Genomic DNA, 18,263 nt, shown 5'->3' on the forward strand with positions numbered 1-18,263 from the left:
TTTTTGTTTGTGTTAGCACTATTTGAGACACCACAGAAGCATCCGCAGCCCAGGAGCTTTGCTTTAAGGGAAAAGAGGACTGCAAAGGATTGTACTGAAAAATAATTTTTCATTAAAAAGTGAAAAATTGAGATTGGAAGTCTTTTCTTCTTTGAGCAGAGTGAAAAGCTTGGCTACCAAGTGGGTAAAGATGAGACTTACTGGGTGCAGCAGTTAGAAAGCCTGCTCACCTGCTGTAGCGATGCAAATAAAGGGAGCCAAATGTATAACTGCAATAAATTTCTTATGTCCTTTTTCGGCATTGAATGGGAATAGATTGGGCACAGTGTGTTGATGACTCTGCTCTAACAGGCAACAGACTTTGGCAGTGAATAGTGCAGCATTAACCAAAGGAAGAAGCGATGTGACTCATGACCAGAGTAGAAATAATGGCATGGAGATTGCAAGGGCTAAAATTGCCCTTGTGTTGAAAAAATGAGTGTCAGCTTCAGCTTTTGAAGAGAGAAATGGAAAAGTAGATTTGCCTTGTTCAAGAGATACAGAACAATTTTAAAAGCTGTACGCAATTTTGCAATGAGAAGCACAAAGGAACTTAAATGCAAGGAAGTGCTACATATACTTTTTGATCACTGAAGTTTGGAAGGTAATATTTTAGGTCTCTTTAGTCCCTGACAATTCCTTTGCAAGTGCTATTTCTCAAGACATTTATTACTACAGCAAGAAAAGTCCTACAGACACACATTCACCAAATAAACACCTTGCCTTGAAATTTTTTGGAAGTCTGCCAGAAGCTGAGATTCAAATCACCCCACAACTGCAAAGCAATTATGGTTTTCCTGCCAACTTCTCAGACCAAAGCTATCATGGTCTTCCTGTTAACTTCCCAACGAAAAAAAAAAAAAATTACACCACGCTTGGATAAAGCAAGCAAACTGTTAAAATGCATGTAACACAGAGGGATGTTTGTTGCATTTTTTCTAATGTCAGCGTTAAACCACTTAAAATCAAACCATCAGAGTCTCATTCTTTTCTATATTCCATATGACAAATTACCCATTTTGGCTTTTTTATCCTGATGTACTAAAATCAAAACCAGGAAAGAAAACAAAAAAAAACCTCTACAAAAGTACCAAAGGATAGAGCTTTTGTAACTTTTAAATTGCTGCTGAAGCCAGAGGTGAAGCTAAACAGTAGTTATGATACACATCAACCAAGTGATCACTTTTAGTTAGCACCACAATGAACAGATTTCCTAAATTGCAAGTCTTGGTGGGAGTATGTATACCATGCCATAAGAGTGCAAAACTCTCTCAGAAAATTCAGACGCATTCAGAAAAGACTGGTGAAAGCAACAGAAATGCAAAAAATAGTTTCATGAGGAAAAGGGAAAAGGAAAGTATTTGTTTGCTTTTGCAACAGAAAACCAAAAAAATTAATAGGAATACCTTCAGCAAGTGGGTCAAGTGTGTGAATCATGAGCTGGAAGATGCTGTTCCTCATTAGACTGTTGTGGAGAGACGCAGAGCTTCCTCCCCTCTGGAGCCGTGGCTTGGTCTAGGTGGAAAAATAAGGCAAAGAATTTAGGGGTTTTTTGTTGTTTGTGTGGAAAGAGGTCTGAAACACTACGAATTAATTTCACATCTCACTACACAGTGAAACATCTTCAACCATCACTTATAGCAGATTATATTAAACTATACACTGTATTAAACATTGCCATATGTATAGACAATTTCTCTGGAGGGGCTGGATCATCAGATTAGTCATTAGTCCCCCAGGGCTCAGGAAAAGAACAGGGAAAAAAGAATCCTTCTCTGTGAAAACTCTTAAAACGTTAAGAAAACAAAAACCTCATACTTGCATCAGGAAGAATTCATAATTTGTTTCTTTGTAGAGCCTTGTGGTTGAATCCCTGAAGTAAGTTCTAATTTTTATTGCCTTGGTACATTGCAAATATGCATATTATCAAAATTATGGCAAAAAAGGGCAGAGAGTACCCTTTTTTAATGGCAAAATCCTAAAGCTTGGTCAGAGTGAAACACACTCCTCACTTTGGTTCAATCCATTAAGTACTGATTGCAAAAATAGATTGTGAGCGTGGTAAGGCAGTGCAAACACCTACAGCAATGGAGCTAACATACAAGCATCTTTTACGTGCTTGTAAAGAAATTTAAAACATATTCTGAGGTTTTTTTCCCCATGCCATTGTCTAGTACAATAATCAATGCATTTAATATATCCCATAGAGTGAGACTGCTTTGTGGATGGCTGTCTGCTTGTTTCAATAAAAAGGATAATCAGAGTCAACAGACTGCTGACTAAGAAGACCCTGAAATCCAATTATAGGAAAAAAACAACCCTGAAGAAAACAGTATTTTGCAGTAATACATGGTACATGGATTAATCTTTGGTGTCATACAAATACTAAATGAAAAATGATAGAAACTGAACAAGAAAATTAATTCACTGCTTTATCTTTGGAAGTAAACTATTTAATTTCTATAGCAGCATAGGAGGGGGAAAGAAATCCCAGTAATTTAGAAAAATGCTGATGTGTGCCAAACCAAAGTAAGGCTTGTCTCACCACCCTCCTGAGAAATAAATGCTCAGACACATACTAATTGCTGCCTACCGTCAGTGTTTGGTCATCCTTGTCGCCAGCATTAGGTGACTGCATGAATGGGAAAAAGAACAAAAATAAGTGTCAGATGGAGCATGCATAGAATGGCAAGGCAGTAGAACACCACAGATCCTATGAATGCTGTTATGATAGGTTTTTGAACCACTCGAATTAAAGCATCCTAGTGATCGAGTAAATCAGAGTAAATTCACACTGCAATGTTGCAGGAGTCTTTTATTCTTGCCAGTTTCTTGGACAGGAACTGTTGTCATTTCAGGGCCTGGCACACAGCAGCTGGGCTGCAGATCACAATGTTCGTTTCACACAAATTACGCAGAGAGGCAAACTCCCTGTACGTCAACTAGTTTGAGAGAGTGAGGACTGAAAAACTAAAAGCAGTAAGAAACTCAGGATTGACAAACTGTTCAATGAAAAGCCTAAAAAGGAGTAATATTAACTTGGTATTTTGCAGGAAGGGACTAGGCAAAGAAATGAAAAAAAGGTATTTCAGTTTAATCATTCCCAGCAAAAGGCCACTTAGGCCAAACTGACAGCTCTAGTTAAGGGCAGGCAACATGGCACATACTGCTCTGCCATGAAGGAAAATTGAGACTCTGGATGGATTTTAAAGGCAATTAATGCTTTCAAGTAAGTGATGTATCCTGGAGATGATTTGTGATTCCTATGTCCTATCCCTAGGAGAACAGCAGCAGAGCACATCACCAGGAGACACTTCTGAGGGAGAACGGAATTTGCACTGAAAACAAACAAATGCAAAATTTTTTATCTGATTTGTAGTCCCGAGTTTTGCTTGTTTCTTTAATAGAATTAACACCTGTGTTAAACAGGAACCCAGAACTTTTGTCATGGAATATGTTTCCATGACATCTTGAAAGTTCTGTGATAAAGTCATATTATTTTTTTAGTCATTCTAAAAATATGAGGAAGGAAAGTTAACACCAGCATACATGAGATATGAAACTCCAGTCATCCAGTGCTAATTAAAATAGGACACAGTGCAAACTCCAGCTATCTCACGTTCATTCTTATTTGATCGTAACCCTTTCCCCACAAGCTGGCATATAAATAACTTCCTCCATCTCAAGGCTCTTGTTTGGTGCATTACATAGAAAACAAATTACGTTGCAACTGTTCTATGGAACAATCTCGCAGTGCAGTGAAACCCAGTTTTTGGACACACATCACCACTAACTTTCAGGACATGGCTTTTGAGTTAGTGAATTAACCTTGAAGGTTAAGTGGAAAGCAAGCAGTTATGAGCAAACACTGATAACGGAGCAGGTCCCTTCTCTTCATAATAAGTAAAAGAATAACCAGAACTGAACTCTTTGTCAAAAATGTATCCCCCCCAGCTGTGAATATGAAGTTGAAGAAGAGATAATGAGGCAAAGAAAAGATCTTTGTTCTGATAAAGAAACTACCTGTCACCTCTGAAATTAGACTGCCCTCATGTGAGAAATGGTTAGAAAAAAGAAGATTTATGCCTTTATTGAAGGCCACCATCACAGAAAGAACTTTTAACGGAGTGGAAAGAAAAGGAAAGAAAAAGAAAAAATCTGTGTTCTAAAATGTCATTAAAACAGTGGATGCATCTTAGAAAATTTTTGCATAATGTGTGTATATATATATATAGTATACATACACATGCTCTTTCAGATACAAATCCACACACACACTTGGAAATCCATTATTTATGTGTGCATAATTTGAGGGACCTTCATGGGGGGGGGGAATTTACCTTGCAGCAAAATTTGCAAGAAAGCAAAAAAGAACATGCCAGGAAAAATTCTTCTTGTCTCCGAAGAAGCAATTTAGGACAGTCAAGTCCTAAAGATCAGTGGGTATAGTTAGGGAAGTAAAGTTTGTGACATGTGGATGAGTGTTCAGAACTGGAACTTTAATAAAAGTTTAAAAAATTATTTGGAACTTTGAAATTTTGAAGATAGGAAATTTGTTTCTTAATTTTAATATTGAACGACATGAGAATATATACTTGATAAATCTGAGTAATTTGTTGTGTTCTACCTGAAAAAGGGATGAAGAATGTCACTTTCCTTATGGGCAAGAAGATTTGAGAGCATTCAGCATGCCTCAAAAATACGGAGCATGCTCTAGGCTTAATATGAGGGCATTCCTAAAAAAAAATTCATGTTGAAGGAAACACTGTCATTTACTTGAAAGAGAATGGGATGAAGCTGCATGAATGTATAAAAACAGCTAGATGATAATTTGTACCAGATAATTTAATTTGTAGAAGATAATTATGTTATAAAGAGAAAGAATAATGAAATACATTTTGCATATACATTAAGGAAATAAAAGAAAAGCAAAAAACACATCTGAAATAATTTAATTCTTCGTCAGTACAGAATGGGATATAACACCGTGAAACAGATTTTTTAAATTGTTTTTTCCACACATGATTAGTAACACAATTGTTTCTGAGCTTAACTTGCCAGTCAAGTTACATCCTAGAAGAGATGTTCAAGACTGGAATATAAATAGAATTTTAAGGCAGAAGTGCCTCCACAGTTTTAAAAACAGGAATGCAAACAATGGTTTGACATTTTGGTGATACTAAATACTTATAATGCCTGGATTATTTCCTGGATTAACAATAATAACACCTTAAAATAGTGTTTTAAACTATGGCAGTGAAAAATTCAGTTGTGGTGTTGCTTTTTATATCATGTATTTGATGGCATTTTGTCCCCATTAGGATGGCAAATTAAACTATTTTCCTACTGTTTACAGTGAATTTTGCATTTACATGTTCTATAAAAAGCTCTAGGTATTTGATACAGAATATCCTTGTTAATAAAAGATGGCTAGTCACTGGAAGCATCTATTAGATTGTGTATTCCAAAACCAGAATCTGAGAGCTGACTGCCTGCAGCTCTAGGAGTTGCTGCTCTAGTTGACGTTTCCATGTTATAGAATCAATAGCCTGAAACAATTAGCAAACTGGGCTGCCCACCCCCCTTCTCCTAACACCAGAAAAGTGGGCCGTCAAACAACAGCAGGTAAAAATGTAACTGGATTTCAACACCCTTTCTACAGTGTGGGTGCACATCTCTTTCCTTCTTTTCCAACTATAATAACTAAAAAGCTATTTTTTCTTAATCAGCTTTTATGGTAATAATGAAAGTTCATGATTTTTGGTGGCTGGAAGTGAGGTGCTGAATGCAATATGCTGTGTTCATTATTGCAGAATATGAGCCCAGATAGGGTTTTGCTAAATTGTCTCAAGATGTTTTATAGTGAAGGACTTCTGCTACTCTCTCTTACATCTGTTTTCAAAAGCGGCACCTGGACTCTGCAATTTTATACCTCTCTGTGAGTCACTGCTTGTCAGTCCTGAAGTAGATTATAGGTGATAGTTTTCTTGGTGCACAGGACTCTCTAATATTTGCAAGACACTTACGCTTAAGGTCTGTGGTTTTTTTGTTAGGCTGAACTGCAGAAAAATGAGATGCATTTCAAAGGCAGCCCCTGAAGTCAATCTATTTAACTTAAGAGGGTCTAGATAATTTCTAAAAATCAGTATCCTAAGGAGTGCTAGTAATGTACTTGGAATAGAATTGTTCTGCATTTATTTGAAATTATATGATAAGTTAGGTTAATGCATAATTAAATCCAAAGCAACAAAGTCAGCTAGACAGATTTCAGAAATAAGCCTAATGAGCTCAGTGAAGGAACAAAAAAATGAAGTAAGGTATTATTTTACCTAGTTCTCTTACTACTTTGGATTTTAGCAAATTAGAATCCCTTAGAACTCCCTTCTGTGAGGTGTGTCTCCAAAACAATCCCATGTTATAACCCCTGCCTACTTGATGGGTAGGCTTTATATGGTTGGCAGGAAGCTGAAAAGTGCAAGTCCTACTGGTCTTAATATAATTAAACTAAAATGATTCTAGAAATAAAAGTTGACATCACCACCACAGTCTATGGAAGCTCTGTCAGGTGCTGCAATGGGGCCAGTACAGCTTACTAACTGAAGGTGATGCATCTCATTACCTCACTTTCTAGATCAATTATGTAGAAAGGCTGCAAGTGGCTGTAGGGGAATATTTCTGTATTTAAGCTATAGTAAACTGATGGTAAGGATTTTAACTTACATATTACTGCTTAGTAGATCATTACCTGAATCCAGACTGTGAACTAACATTGAGTACAGAACCTTGGATCTTACTTAAAACAGAGGAGGAAAAAGCTTTAGTAAGCACACTGTAGAAAAATAAACTAAAATTCCCTTTCACTTTGCCTGCCTTCTTCCTTCCTTTCACCTCTTTCCTAAAAGTAAAGTAAAGCAGGGAGTTCTACCTAAATAAGCGGACTTCTGTATTGTTGGAGAAAATAAATATGATTCACAAGAACCATACCCAAAATCAAATTCAGATTGTAAGCTCGCTTGACTCATCAAAATAAAGAACTTATTAAATTAAGTTTGAACTTACAAAGACATTGAGCTGGACCATCAAATTGGGATACCTGGTTGCATTTACAACTGCTTGTTTACAGGCACCTAGTGTGAGAGTTGTAGCCCTGGGCAAAGCAGAATGGCTTTGTTCGTTCAGATCAGTTGCCTCTTTTATGCCAGTCTGTTCATGCAATTACCCAATGTGCATATACATAGTGAATCCTCATAAATGTTCAGAAGAGATGCGTCTTAGCTGATTCGAGCAGTGACAAATGGATGGTTTAAGGTATCAGTTGCTAAATCACATGCTAATGTTAGGTCAACGGATTTGATTGCAGATTTTTATGCATACCATTATATGAAATAGGACTCTTCCAGTCAGCCTGTAGGATCAATCATGATATTTAGTTATTCAACATGTGTAAGAAAGTCAGAGTCTGCCCCATGTCTCTTACCTTCTCTGAACTTACTTAAAGTCAGGTATCTTTGGCTTAGGATGGCAATGCAATAGCTCAAGCTTAAAGACTTGATGAGTTTTTAATCACCTTAGTGTCAAAAGTAATTATGCATTTTTAAGTTGTCCTCTTATCCTCATTTCAAGACTTGTCAATGAAGTCACCTTTTGCTATTTTTTAAATTATATAAATTAGCATCATAGCTCTGTATGTCTATGTAACATTCAGAGGGACAAAAGAATCTTTAAAAAAAACCCCAAAAATACAGCAGTCATTAGATACTCATGCACACAAAACATTTGTTCACAAGTGACAGTTTAAGTACTTCAGTATGGATTTATGTGGCTAGCTTTAAAATACCTGGATTTAAAGTGTTTAATATGCTGCTACTTCATCAACAATATTACATGGGAAAGCATTAGTGAGTGTTCCAAGATTAAGTTCTCAAAATTTAAAAAATGCTTGAATTAAAATTACCCATGAAACAAGCTGCAAATTCTGGGCAGGGAGCTAGGAAGGTCTTCAGCTGAGCTCCAAATACACCACAGAGACCACTGACAAGAGATGCCTGCTCTTCATTTCTTACAACTCAATCAAACGTGAACGGCTTAGTAAGAAGCCAGCAAAAAAGCACTTCCTAGGACTTTTGCTTACCTAAATACACAAAGGATCTGCTACGGATTATGGAGGTTTTAGAGTTTGCCTTAAAATAATTCCCAGAGAGGAAAGTATTCGAGAAATCTTAGTGCTTGCTGATGCTATGCCGATTTGCAACTACTGAATAAATCTCATTGCATTAAGTTGGCTGCACATTGCAGAGGATTCATCACAAGGGCGAAAAGGCTGCAGTTTCACTGCCTGTCCGCCTCCAACACCCTGAAGGACGTGGGCAGATCCAGCTGCAGAGAAGAACCCAGCCTGCACAGCCTGCAGGGAGAAAATGCTGAATCAGTGCATCCTCAGCTGCCCTGGTCACATCCCCTTTCCACCAAGCTCTGCTCACCTCTCTGTCTTATTTCACAGCTGCCTTTCCCCTTCAGGTGACTTTTTGTCACCAGGATCTCTGCTGACTTTATTGTCAGCTGGCAGAGACTCACGCTTGATCTAGCTCTCAGGATAGAAACTGCAAGAAGAATGTAATCGAATGACAGAGGGGCATATAAAATAATGAATGATATTGAGAAAGCTAGCTGGGCATTGCTAATAGCTGATGTTTCCCAGAGTGTCAGAAGGGGACAGAGAATAGAAGGTAGAACATTGGCCCTTAAATGAGACAAAGGGAAAGCCTCGGCACGCTGTATCTAATCTGTGGGACTACCTTTTCCATGAAACAGTAATAACATTTAAAGTGGTCTACCTCACACATTTTAAAAAGGAGGGGGCAAGGAGAAAGGAAAGCATCACCAAAACAGTTAGGATGATGCTTAAGGTACAAACATTCCAAATAACTGTGCTTCAAAACGTAAAATACTAATTTACTGGGAGCACATTGCCAGCTCTAGGCTGCAGGACTCCGGGTGTCAGTTTTATGCCAGTCTAATAGGCCAAATCCAGCAGTTGGCTTCCGTTCCTCCATTTCCCCATCTGTAAACTAGGAATAGAGACACTGTTTGTAAAGAACTTTGTTCTGATGAAGAGGGCTGATTGCTTCAGGGGCAGGTTACCAGATATGACTGCCTTCTCTTCAGCAATTAACTGTGCTCTCTGGGTTTTGCATCTTCTACTGAGCACAACAAACTGTTCATTGCAATTAGCTACAAAGCAGAACTTCTCTGAGAGCAGCATCTCCAATAGCTAAAGGATCAACATTTACCTCTTGCAATGTTTTGTTAGCTAGCAAACATCAAAGATTTTTTTTATTTTTTGACTATTTATGTCTCTAACAGGTTTGAGACTGGGTTTACAAGATTATATGACAATCAATGCAATCAAAGCGCACAAAACACTTTTACTTTTTACATCCAATAGAATGTTAGACTGATTCTTCAACATTGTAAAAGGAAAACCAATGAAAATATGTTGGTTTTATTTTTTATTCACCCATTAACTGGATTATATTACACTTTCTCAGTTTTAAAATGGGAAACTAGACATTAAGTCTGAGGCAAAACAAAGTCTTACTAAAAGCAAATACCTTAATTTTGCGTATTTGACTCAACAGTATTTTAAGCTCAGTGTCTTTACAACTGACGTTGAACACCATCCATATTCACCCTTCAGATAACGGTTTTCAGCTGTTTTCACCACTGCCTCATAGGTCTTTCTGATCACCTGAAACATGCAAATGCCATCTAAGGGTTTGTCTTATACCTGGTGATGGTGTAAGAAATGGTAGGGAGAAAAACTGCTACGAAGAAATAGAAAAGAAATTTTATAGAACAACCTGCAGATAAGACACCAGTGCTGTATTGCCAGTGAGCCTGACAGAGCTGTGTACAGAAAAGCAAGTCCGAATTTCCAAATTTCATCTACAACCATAAAGCAAAACAAATTGTTTTCTTCACATTAGATGAAAAAAAAAGGACCACATCAGCTTCTGTCTTACTCTGATTCTTCCTGCCTTTTAACAATTTTTCTACAATGTTCTGCTTTGCATTAAGATGAAAGAGAAGATCTGTGGCTCTGAAATCAAGAGCACCCCTGTATGCTGGGATTCTGGAGACTAGCGGGCATGTATTCTGGAGAATTTGCAGCATGTACATGCCAGGTTACTTTTAACTCCGTTGGAGCCAAGAGATGAAACTGAGGAAGAAAGACCTGAACGGCACTGTTTCTAAATGCAGAGTTACAACATTAAGAACTTAAATCAGACCTCCCCCATTTTGGCTCTCAGTGTTTGGATACCTTATCTGGGGAATTATGTCCTACATGGCATAGCAAAGGATAGACAGAAAACCTTTGTGCTCACCTTCCTTCATCAGTCTCTGTTTCACACTGCCTTTCATACTATTGATTTGTCTCTGCAGCTACAAACTAGATGCCTGCAGGTAACTCATTGCCACACATAATGCAGAAGCAGTGGCTCTGTTGCTCTTCTCTGCAAAGCTTGGTCCTCCCAGAATAGCTTCCTAATATTTAAGGTAAACCTACAGCTCCAAGGAGAATTCCGACTCTGATAAAAGAGAATAAGGCATTAGGGGAAACAGATGCCGTGCAGTTAGGGAGGACTGAATCATGGAAGGGCGTAGTAGGAGAGCATACCTACAAGAAAGAATGAGAGAGTTCACGGTGAAGTAGTGAAGGTGGCAGCCCAAGCAGCTGAGGCTCATATCTGCCATCCACCTCTCTTTCCCATTTACAACCTAGGACAAAAGCATTTCTTTACCTCCAAGCTGCCAGGTGAGCTTCATTGCAAACCATGAGATTTCTCAGAGACTTTTGCTGAGATACGTTATTTTGGACACCAGCCAAAATCACAATCTGCAAGGTCTTTCTCTTAGAAAGAGAAACTCATGGTAACTCCATCCATCTTTTACGTAATCCCATTCCACTACAAAAAAACTTAAAGTCTGGCTTCTCTAAGCACTGCAGGAATCACAAGCAGGAGACCATGCCATTACCCCCATCTGTAAGCCTCCCTTTAGCCAACAGTTGCTCCTCAAATGCTCACTCTGCCTCTATCTTTTCCTCTCATGACTTTTGTCCCAGAACCTGTGCTTCTTTCATCATGTCTTGGACTTCCTGCTGCCTTTTTTCATGCTATCGCTTTGGCAGGCACATCACACAACGCCCATGGAAACCCAGTCCACCATGAACACCTCCATTCCAGGGACTGGCACACCTCTTTAACTGAGATGGATACTCCTACTGTTTCAGCTATCTGCTTTCATTAAGAACTGCAATCACAACTATCTGCATTTACCAAGGAGAGGGCTGTTACACTCCACTGGTTTCAATATTGCGCAGCTCCACTAGGCTTTCTTCAGTGTAAAAAGTACAAGAAACGGAAGGATCAGGGGAAGCCTTTAACAAAAAGTATGCCCTTGCATTAAGTGAAGTCACTATGACAGAGGGGATATGAAAACAAGACTGGGACTTGCATAGCAATGCCAGGCCCTCATAATGAAATATACTGGGTGTGAATTCCATTAAAACAAATAAGAATACTTTCTGAGCCTCAGTATAAATACTTGCTGATTATTTACCAGCCAAATCCAGTTCCTGTGGTTACATTCTAGGTTGGCATGTTTTAGCCTTTAATGACATCCCAATATAAATCTCTGTTTTCAGGTAATGCACATACTGCTGGATCTACAAAAATCTGCTTATTCCAACAGGGAGCAACCTAGTTCCCTAAGATAAACTTTTAATACAACTAAATTAGTCATATAAAGAAAACTGTAAGGTAAGGTAAAAGCCAGAAATCATTATGCACTTTGCAGTCTTAAGCGGTCTGGAAGTAATCCATAAACTAGTTTTTGGTTCTGTAGAAAATTCCCATTGCTATGAATCTACACGCTTCTGTTTTGACATGACTCTGCAATCATTCTGCAAGCATGTAAAAACTTCAGTAAACAATGCACATGTGATTCTCTTCACAATATTAACTTGAACTTTGGGAACTGCAGTCTCTATCAAGCTAAATTGTCAGTAAACATGATTCTCTCATGTGGAAGTTTGTGAGGCTCCAATCAGGATTTTATGAATTTAAGCCACTTTTTATTATATTGTGTTCTATACATGATCTTTTATGTTAACCAGCTTTTGTGCTTACAATGCTGACCAAGGAAGACAGAACAAATGTATTTGATTCTTGAAATATCATTTTTCCCTCTGTAAAACACTGTGTGTCCAGAATGAGAAGAAACACAGATTAAAACCCCCTTAGTCTGTCTGCCTCATGTTTGTTTTACTGGCAATTTTACTGTATATATCTCTGTGCATATATATTTTTAATATGCTTCATAAACAGTATCCCTGCAGTCCAGCTGTGGATGTCTACGGCAATATCTGGAGCGCTTTTTACAATAAAATCTTTTTTGTTTCTTTTAATTCAAAACTGTGCTTATTGAATGGGAAAGAATCATTAGGACTGTTACTGTCCAATTCCTTTTAACTGTGTTCTATTTCCAAACTGAACTCCTTTATATACAATCATAGAAATGTCCTCTCAAACCATTCATATTTTTCAATATTCTAGTTAAATCTGAATTATCAAAACCTTCTCATTCTGGTTCATAGAGATTTAGCAATTACATGACAAACATTAAGAAGGTCAGGTAAAATCATGATCTTAATGTAAATAAAGAAATAACAAGTACAGGGGACACTGGAATGGAAAACCTCCAACAGATCAAAAGAACAGAAAAAAACTGGCTCAAAGTCTGATTTCACACCACTGCGAATTAATTCCATGGGATTAGCATAAAACCAAATGAATTGAGAGCAGGATCTGGTCAAGCATGCAGGAAGAGATGTGATATTTATTCCACAGCACACTGAAGGAAGGCATCAGTCTCATAATTTGTTACATATAAAGCAAAATACAGTGAAAATAAAAGATGCATTTTGCAATATGAATATTTTCCACCCTCAGGGGTCTACTGGCTAACAGATCCTACTGCATTTGCAGCTATAAGAATCACTAAAGCACTAGCTAACATATGCTGCTAAATAAAAAGTCTCTCTTTCTGGATGTTACTGCCTGCTTATTAAGCTGTGGTTTTTATCTAAGCTCATCTGCAGGAGGTGCTCCTATTTCACACCTTCTCCCAGACCTTGCCTGACAAGGGCTTTTTCAGTCACACAGTCAGGCTCTTCCTCCACCCCTGCGGATTGTCAGGACTTTGCCAGCTCAGCCTGGAGACTCACCCAGCACATAGCCAGATGCAAAAATTTTGAGACCTTGGTGTAGTTTAAAGTCACATATCCCTGCTACGAAACACTGCAACGATCAGAGCTGAGAAGATTGGGGACTCTACATCCGGTTGCTTACCCTGACAAGCAAGATCAGTCTGGGCTGGGGATCTGGAGAGTCCAACCGCTCCAACAATATCAATTGTCAGAATATTTTTGGAAAAAGCATTTAAGTAACTTCATGTCCCACCTATGTTAGTCAGCTCTCACAGCAATAGCCATTTTAAAAAAAAATACATGCTTAAAATTGCTTTCTTAATGCTATGGCAAATTATGGTCAGTTGTGCCACTGTTTCTCCCAGCTAAAGGACTGCCTGGCCACTCTCATGAGCAGCTCTACACACCACCACGGCAGTCACACTGTGGCTCAGCCACCCTCCAACACCCTTCACTGCTTTCACTCCTGGCCTCCACCACATTCAGAGTCACAGGCAAGTAAGGACAACATTATAAACTACTCACTGAGCTCATTAAGGGATGGCAAAGCGGGAACTATAACAGGATGCAAACCCTTTCACGTCTCATTTCCAGCTGAAAGCTCCTTCAGGTTGGGAATAAACAAGAGCTACTCCTGTCTGCTGGATTAATAGTGCTATCTGTGAAACAAGGACTGCAGAATCGACCCGGGTGATAGCAGGTTTTGGTGTACTAACAGAATCTATTGCAACATTGCCAATGCCTAGCAATCTTCTGGGCACAGCCGGAAAAAAGAAAAATACAGATTTGCATGGGGACAGGCTGGTCATTTCACCAAAGACCTTGGACCTAAAAGCCAGCACAGAGTCAAAGTTTTTGCACAGCCTTTGGAAAAACTGGTCTCCAGACTCTTATCTGTCCTGTGGAAGAGCTACATACATTCACTCCTCTGATGGAAATACGTTAGTTAACACAACTGTACAAGCCTTATTTACAATTGTATTAATACAGAAAAGGCTCACCCTTTGGTTTAGACCTCAGAGAACGACGAGATATCTTGTATAAAAACAAGTCACAGAGAATGATGAGGTATCTTGGATGAAAACAAGTCAAGAGATATAAAACTAAAAAAGACAAAAATGCTGCCAAAACACAGAAAGTACAAATTTTTGTGACCATGAAGAAAGTGTTCTACACATAGAAGCAGGGGTGCTTTTCTCTTATCTATCCTTTTATTAAATAAGGACATATACTGACAGCCTGAAAATTCTGTCTTACAAAGCCTTTCTTTTCTGCCCAAGAAGCAGCCACGGACCCAGGGGCAGACTGAATTCTAACCATTCATTTTTGGGGGGAAGGCACTGAATTTATGTTATTTAGCTCTTGGAAACATGGGACAGAAATCTTCCACGGAAATGTAGACCTGTTGGCTAAATCTTTCCATCCGTGACTTGACAGGAAAAATTAATCCTGAGATCTAAGACTATACTTTTTTGTATGAAAATCATAGTGATCATGAAACTTCTGTGGAGTAAGTTAACTATGCCTTCTTGAACCATGAAAGAATACCCAACGAAGGGACTTTCATATGTCTCCGATGAAAGTAATGTGAAAAAGCTAATAATAGAAAGACACTGCATCTCTTATACCTAACGACAATTAAATAAATCAGAACAACAAAGGACTATAAGTAGCAATGTCCCAAACAAACAAAATCCAATCACTTGCATCACAAGTTCTACAAAAAGAAGTAGGGTTACACAGAGAGTTGCAAAAGCCTGATGTGGCAATTTGGATTCTACTTACATAAAATTTATTTAGAAAGACAAATTTCTTCACTGTCATCAGTGCACTATGAATTGCCTATAATAATACCCTGCTTGCTATTGAATTGAAACAGCGTGATTTAAAGCCTTTGCAGCAAATCTTTCATCATCAATTTTCATGTAATTCCTCCTACTGGGAACTGGAGCACTATTTTGTTTAATTATTTCAGGCATTTTATCTCTCATAATGTGAACTCCTATACAGAAAAGAGAATTAGAATCATCTCTGCGCTTTGTCTTCTGTCATTTAGGACCTCAGTTTATTGTGATGTGTGTGTGCCTGACTTCTTTAGAAAAAATACATTAAATTTTTCTTAATTCATTTGCTCCTTTCTTTCATTAGTTGACGAGAAATCTGGCTCTGTGATCTAAATTCTATGAGTTGCTTTTTGCTGATGACAAAAAGTATTTCATCTGCTAGGTCATTTATCTCCTCTAAATTTGCCTAATTTATCACTTATGCAAGCTAATGCATAGTGTCTAATACCTATAAATTCTTCTGATTTCAGGAGGAAACTAAACCATGAAGATGAATCTCAGTTTCGTTTATAAGATGATATTTTTGCTGCTTTATCCTTGTGAAGACAACCTTGTAAACGTAGATTGACATAAGCCACTTACTAGGATTAAACAAGTTAAAGCAAGCAAGCTTCATTTCTGCATTAAAAGGCTGAGAGTGGTGGTGTGGTCACGTGCAAGAGCTAGTCTAGCACACAGTTAGAAGCAAACCTTCTTCTTATACATTATATCCCATATTTTTCTATTTATCCTCCCCAAGGCATCAGCAAAAATTTTCAGCAATAACTGCACCAAGATCAATGGTTCCTTTAAAAATAATGGGTAGAAGGTATCAGCTTCTTGATAGCTGCCATTTCTTACGTTCTCCATAGTGAAACTTCAGCTTTAAGTAGTAGGTGAATCACTCTTGCAAATGAACAAAAAATGAACTTTTCCTATTCCTTTTTAAAGCCCTTTAAAGATAATTACAATTTTAGGATGTTAAATAGAAATAATCCCATTCCACACACTTAAGGAACAATGTTTCAGAATCTCCTGCAGAAAAGGTTTGATTCAGGATTCTTAGTCTTGTTCCAGTCTGGTCTTCAGACCGATATTCTCAGAGGAAGGACCATTTTAGTGTGGGGTTTTTTCCTCAACACTTTCTGAATCAGTCTTGCTTTCTCTTTTTTTTTTTCTTTTGATAAGGTCTACACCACTAACATATTCACTATCTTGTCTTGCATTTTTCTTTAAAACTTCCAGTTTTTCTGTAAGGTTTGTCAATGACCTCAGGACTAAAAGTTACATATGACCTTTGCTGTGGTCAGAAATATCTGACAGAACTTTTAATGCCAGAGTGGAAAATGCCATGCAGTGCAAATCTCACTTCTTCACAAGAGATCGACAGAACTATTCAAAAAACCACTGGTTACAGTGAATTCATCTGCTGCAGATGAAACAGGCTCAGTTTTGAGTAAGTGTCATGGAGAGATGCAATTATGACTCCTGTCTGTTCACTCCAAATGTACACATTTATGCTACTTGAGCCAGAAAAGCTTGCAGCGATAGTTGGTCATTATCTCTTCCCCGAACTACACCACTGAAGGCAAGAAACATCTGGAGGAAAAGCCTATAGAAATATCCAAATGACAGACAGTTGTCAGTATTAAAAAAGAAACAAACCATGCAGCCCATCAACTAGAGCACCCTGGACACTGAGGAATCATCAGGTTGTGTATAGTTTTCATAAGTAACTCCTCATTACACCTTTTCAAGTAACTCCACAGATGTTTTCAGGGCTATAGCTATAGTAGCTCCAGCCAGAAATGTAGTTATATGGCAAAACTCCCATCAGCATCAATTTTGGACCATGGATGACAGTATAAAGACAGACTTAATGTCAGCTTAGTGGTCAAGGAGACTTGGTCTAATATGAAAAGATCAACATCACAAGGCAAAACAAAGGCTAGAAAACCTTGTGATACCCAAAGGGACAGGCACCTGGCAGTTTAGGGAACAGTGGGAGAATTAGGGAATAGTAACTTAATCCCTGGGAAAACCATGGCAAACTAGGGGAGATTTATCTTCGAGTAGATTCATGCCTGCTTGTGAGGGGCTGGTTTTCTGGATTCAAATGCAGTCGAACAGACTTTGTAGCCTGACAGTCCTACAGGAGAACTAACTCCTGTGCTGTGCCTGCTCTAGGTGAGAACTCCTCTTTATTGTCAATGTCACCCAAACCCACAGTTCTTAAATAAATATGGTTTCAATTAACATCTACCACACACAATCCATTTGCTTTTTGGTTAGCTACAGCATGAATGCAAATGGGGCAAAAATCCTTGGGAAGAGACCAAGTGGAGTGGAACATGATTGTTTTGTAGAGTAATTGGTTCACCTTGGGAATTTCTTGCATTTTCCCGTCTTCTACAGTATTTTTGCAAGCACAGGATGGTGATTGTGCAGACCCTTAAAGATCAATGGCATTTAATCAGGCAAGTCACCAAGGGGCTCATACAAGTAAGAGTTTTTGGGACTGAGCTCATAATTTCTAAGAGCAAATACATTAGGATTTTATAAGCTCAAAAAGGCTTGTGAGAGTAATAATCCATAAAGCCTATTAAGCTATTAAGGTAACCAAATAAAGCATCTGCATTTTGATCTGTCTCCAATCTAAATGCTCAGCATGAAGCTCTTAGTGATACAAAGAAGGCTGAAGAAATCATTCTCCATAAGACAATTTTCTATGTTTCAGCTTCTGTTATAAAAGAATATAAATCGCAGAAACTTCTCCCACTTTTACAACATCTTATGTAAGTGTTATGCTTTCAATATTTGAAAACGTCTTCTCTGTTAAAAGGATTTTTCATTCCTTAAGACAAAGGATAAAACACACTGGTTCCTCCAGCCTATTTATATTTTTACATGTTTGCACTGTTTCACCTGCTGTAAAATCTGTCAGCCACACTACTCCCATGGCCATCTCCGCTCCACTTACTGCTTGTCACTACTGCTCCACACTATTGGCTGGATGGTCTCCACAAGCATTTATTTCTTTTTCATTCTTTTCTCTTTAATTCAGAATCTGCTTAAAGACAAATGTCTGTGCTGATCATAACACACAAGTTCATGACCTAAAAAACTTAAAT

At 38.1% G+C, this 18,263-nt stretch overlaps 1 protein-coding gene across 3 annotated transcripts in view; it reads right to left on the reverse strand.

Annotated features, from left to right (window-relative positions):
* SLC24A2 (solute carrier family 24 member 2) overlaps nucleotides 1-18,263 on the reverse strand; it is a 117,244-nt gene that overhangs the window by 56,453 nt on the left and 42,528 nt on the right. For 2 of the 3 annotated variants that reach the window (XM_072860232.1, XM_072860230.1), the window contains exons 3-4: nucleotides 2,633-2,671; nucleotides 1,446-1,554 (exon numbers count right to left, since the gene is read on the reverse strand). In XM_072860232.1, coding sequence (XP_072716333.1) covers nucleotides 1,446-1,554; nucleotides 2,633-2,671 — 148 coding nt within the window. The remainder of the gene's footprint in view (nucleotides 1-1,445; nucleotides 1,555-2,632; nucleotides 2,672-18,263) is intronic. The other variant, XM_072860231.1, reaches the window with a different exon arrangement.

Source organism: Ciconia boyciana, chromosome 4 (assembly GCF_034638445.1).
Source record: "Ciconia boyciana chromosome 4, ASM3463844v1, whole genome shotgun sequence".
Classification (NCBI taxonomy): Eukaryota; Metazoa; Chordata; class Aves; order Ciconiiformes; family Ciconiidae; genus Ciconia; species Ciconia boyciana.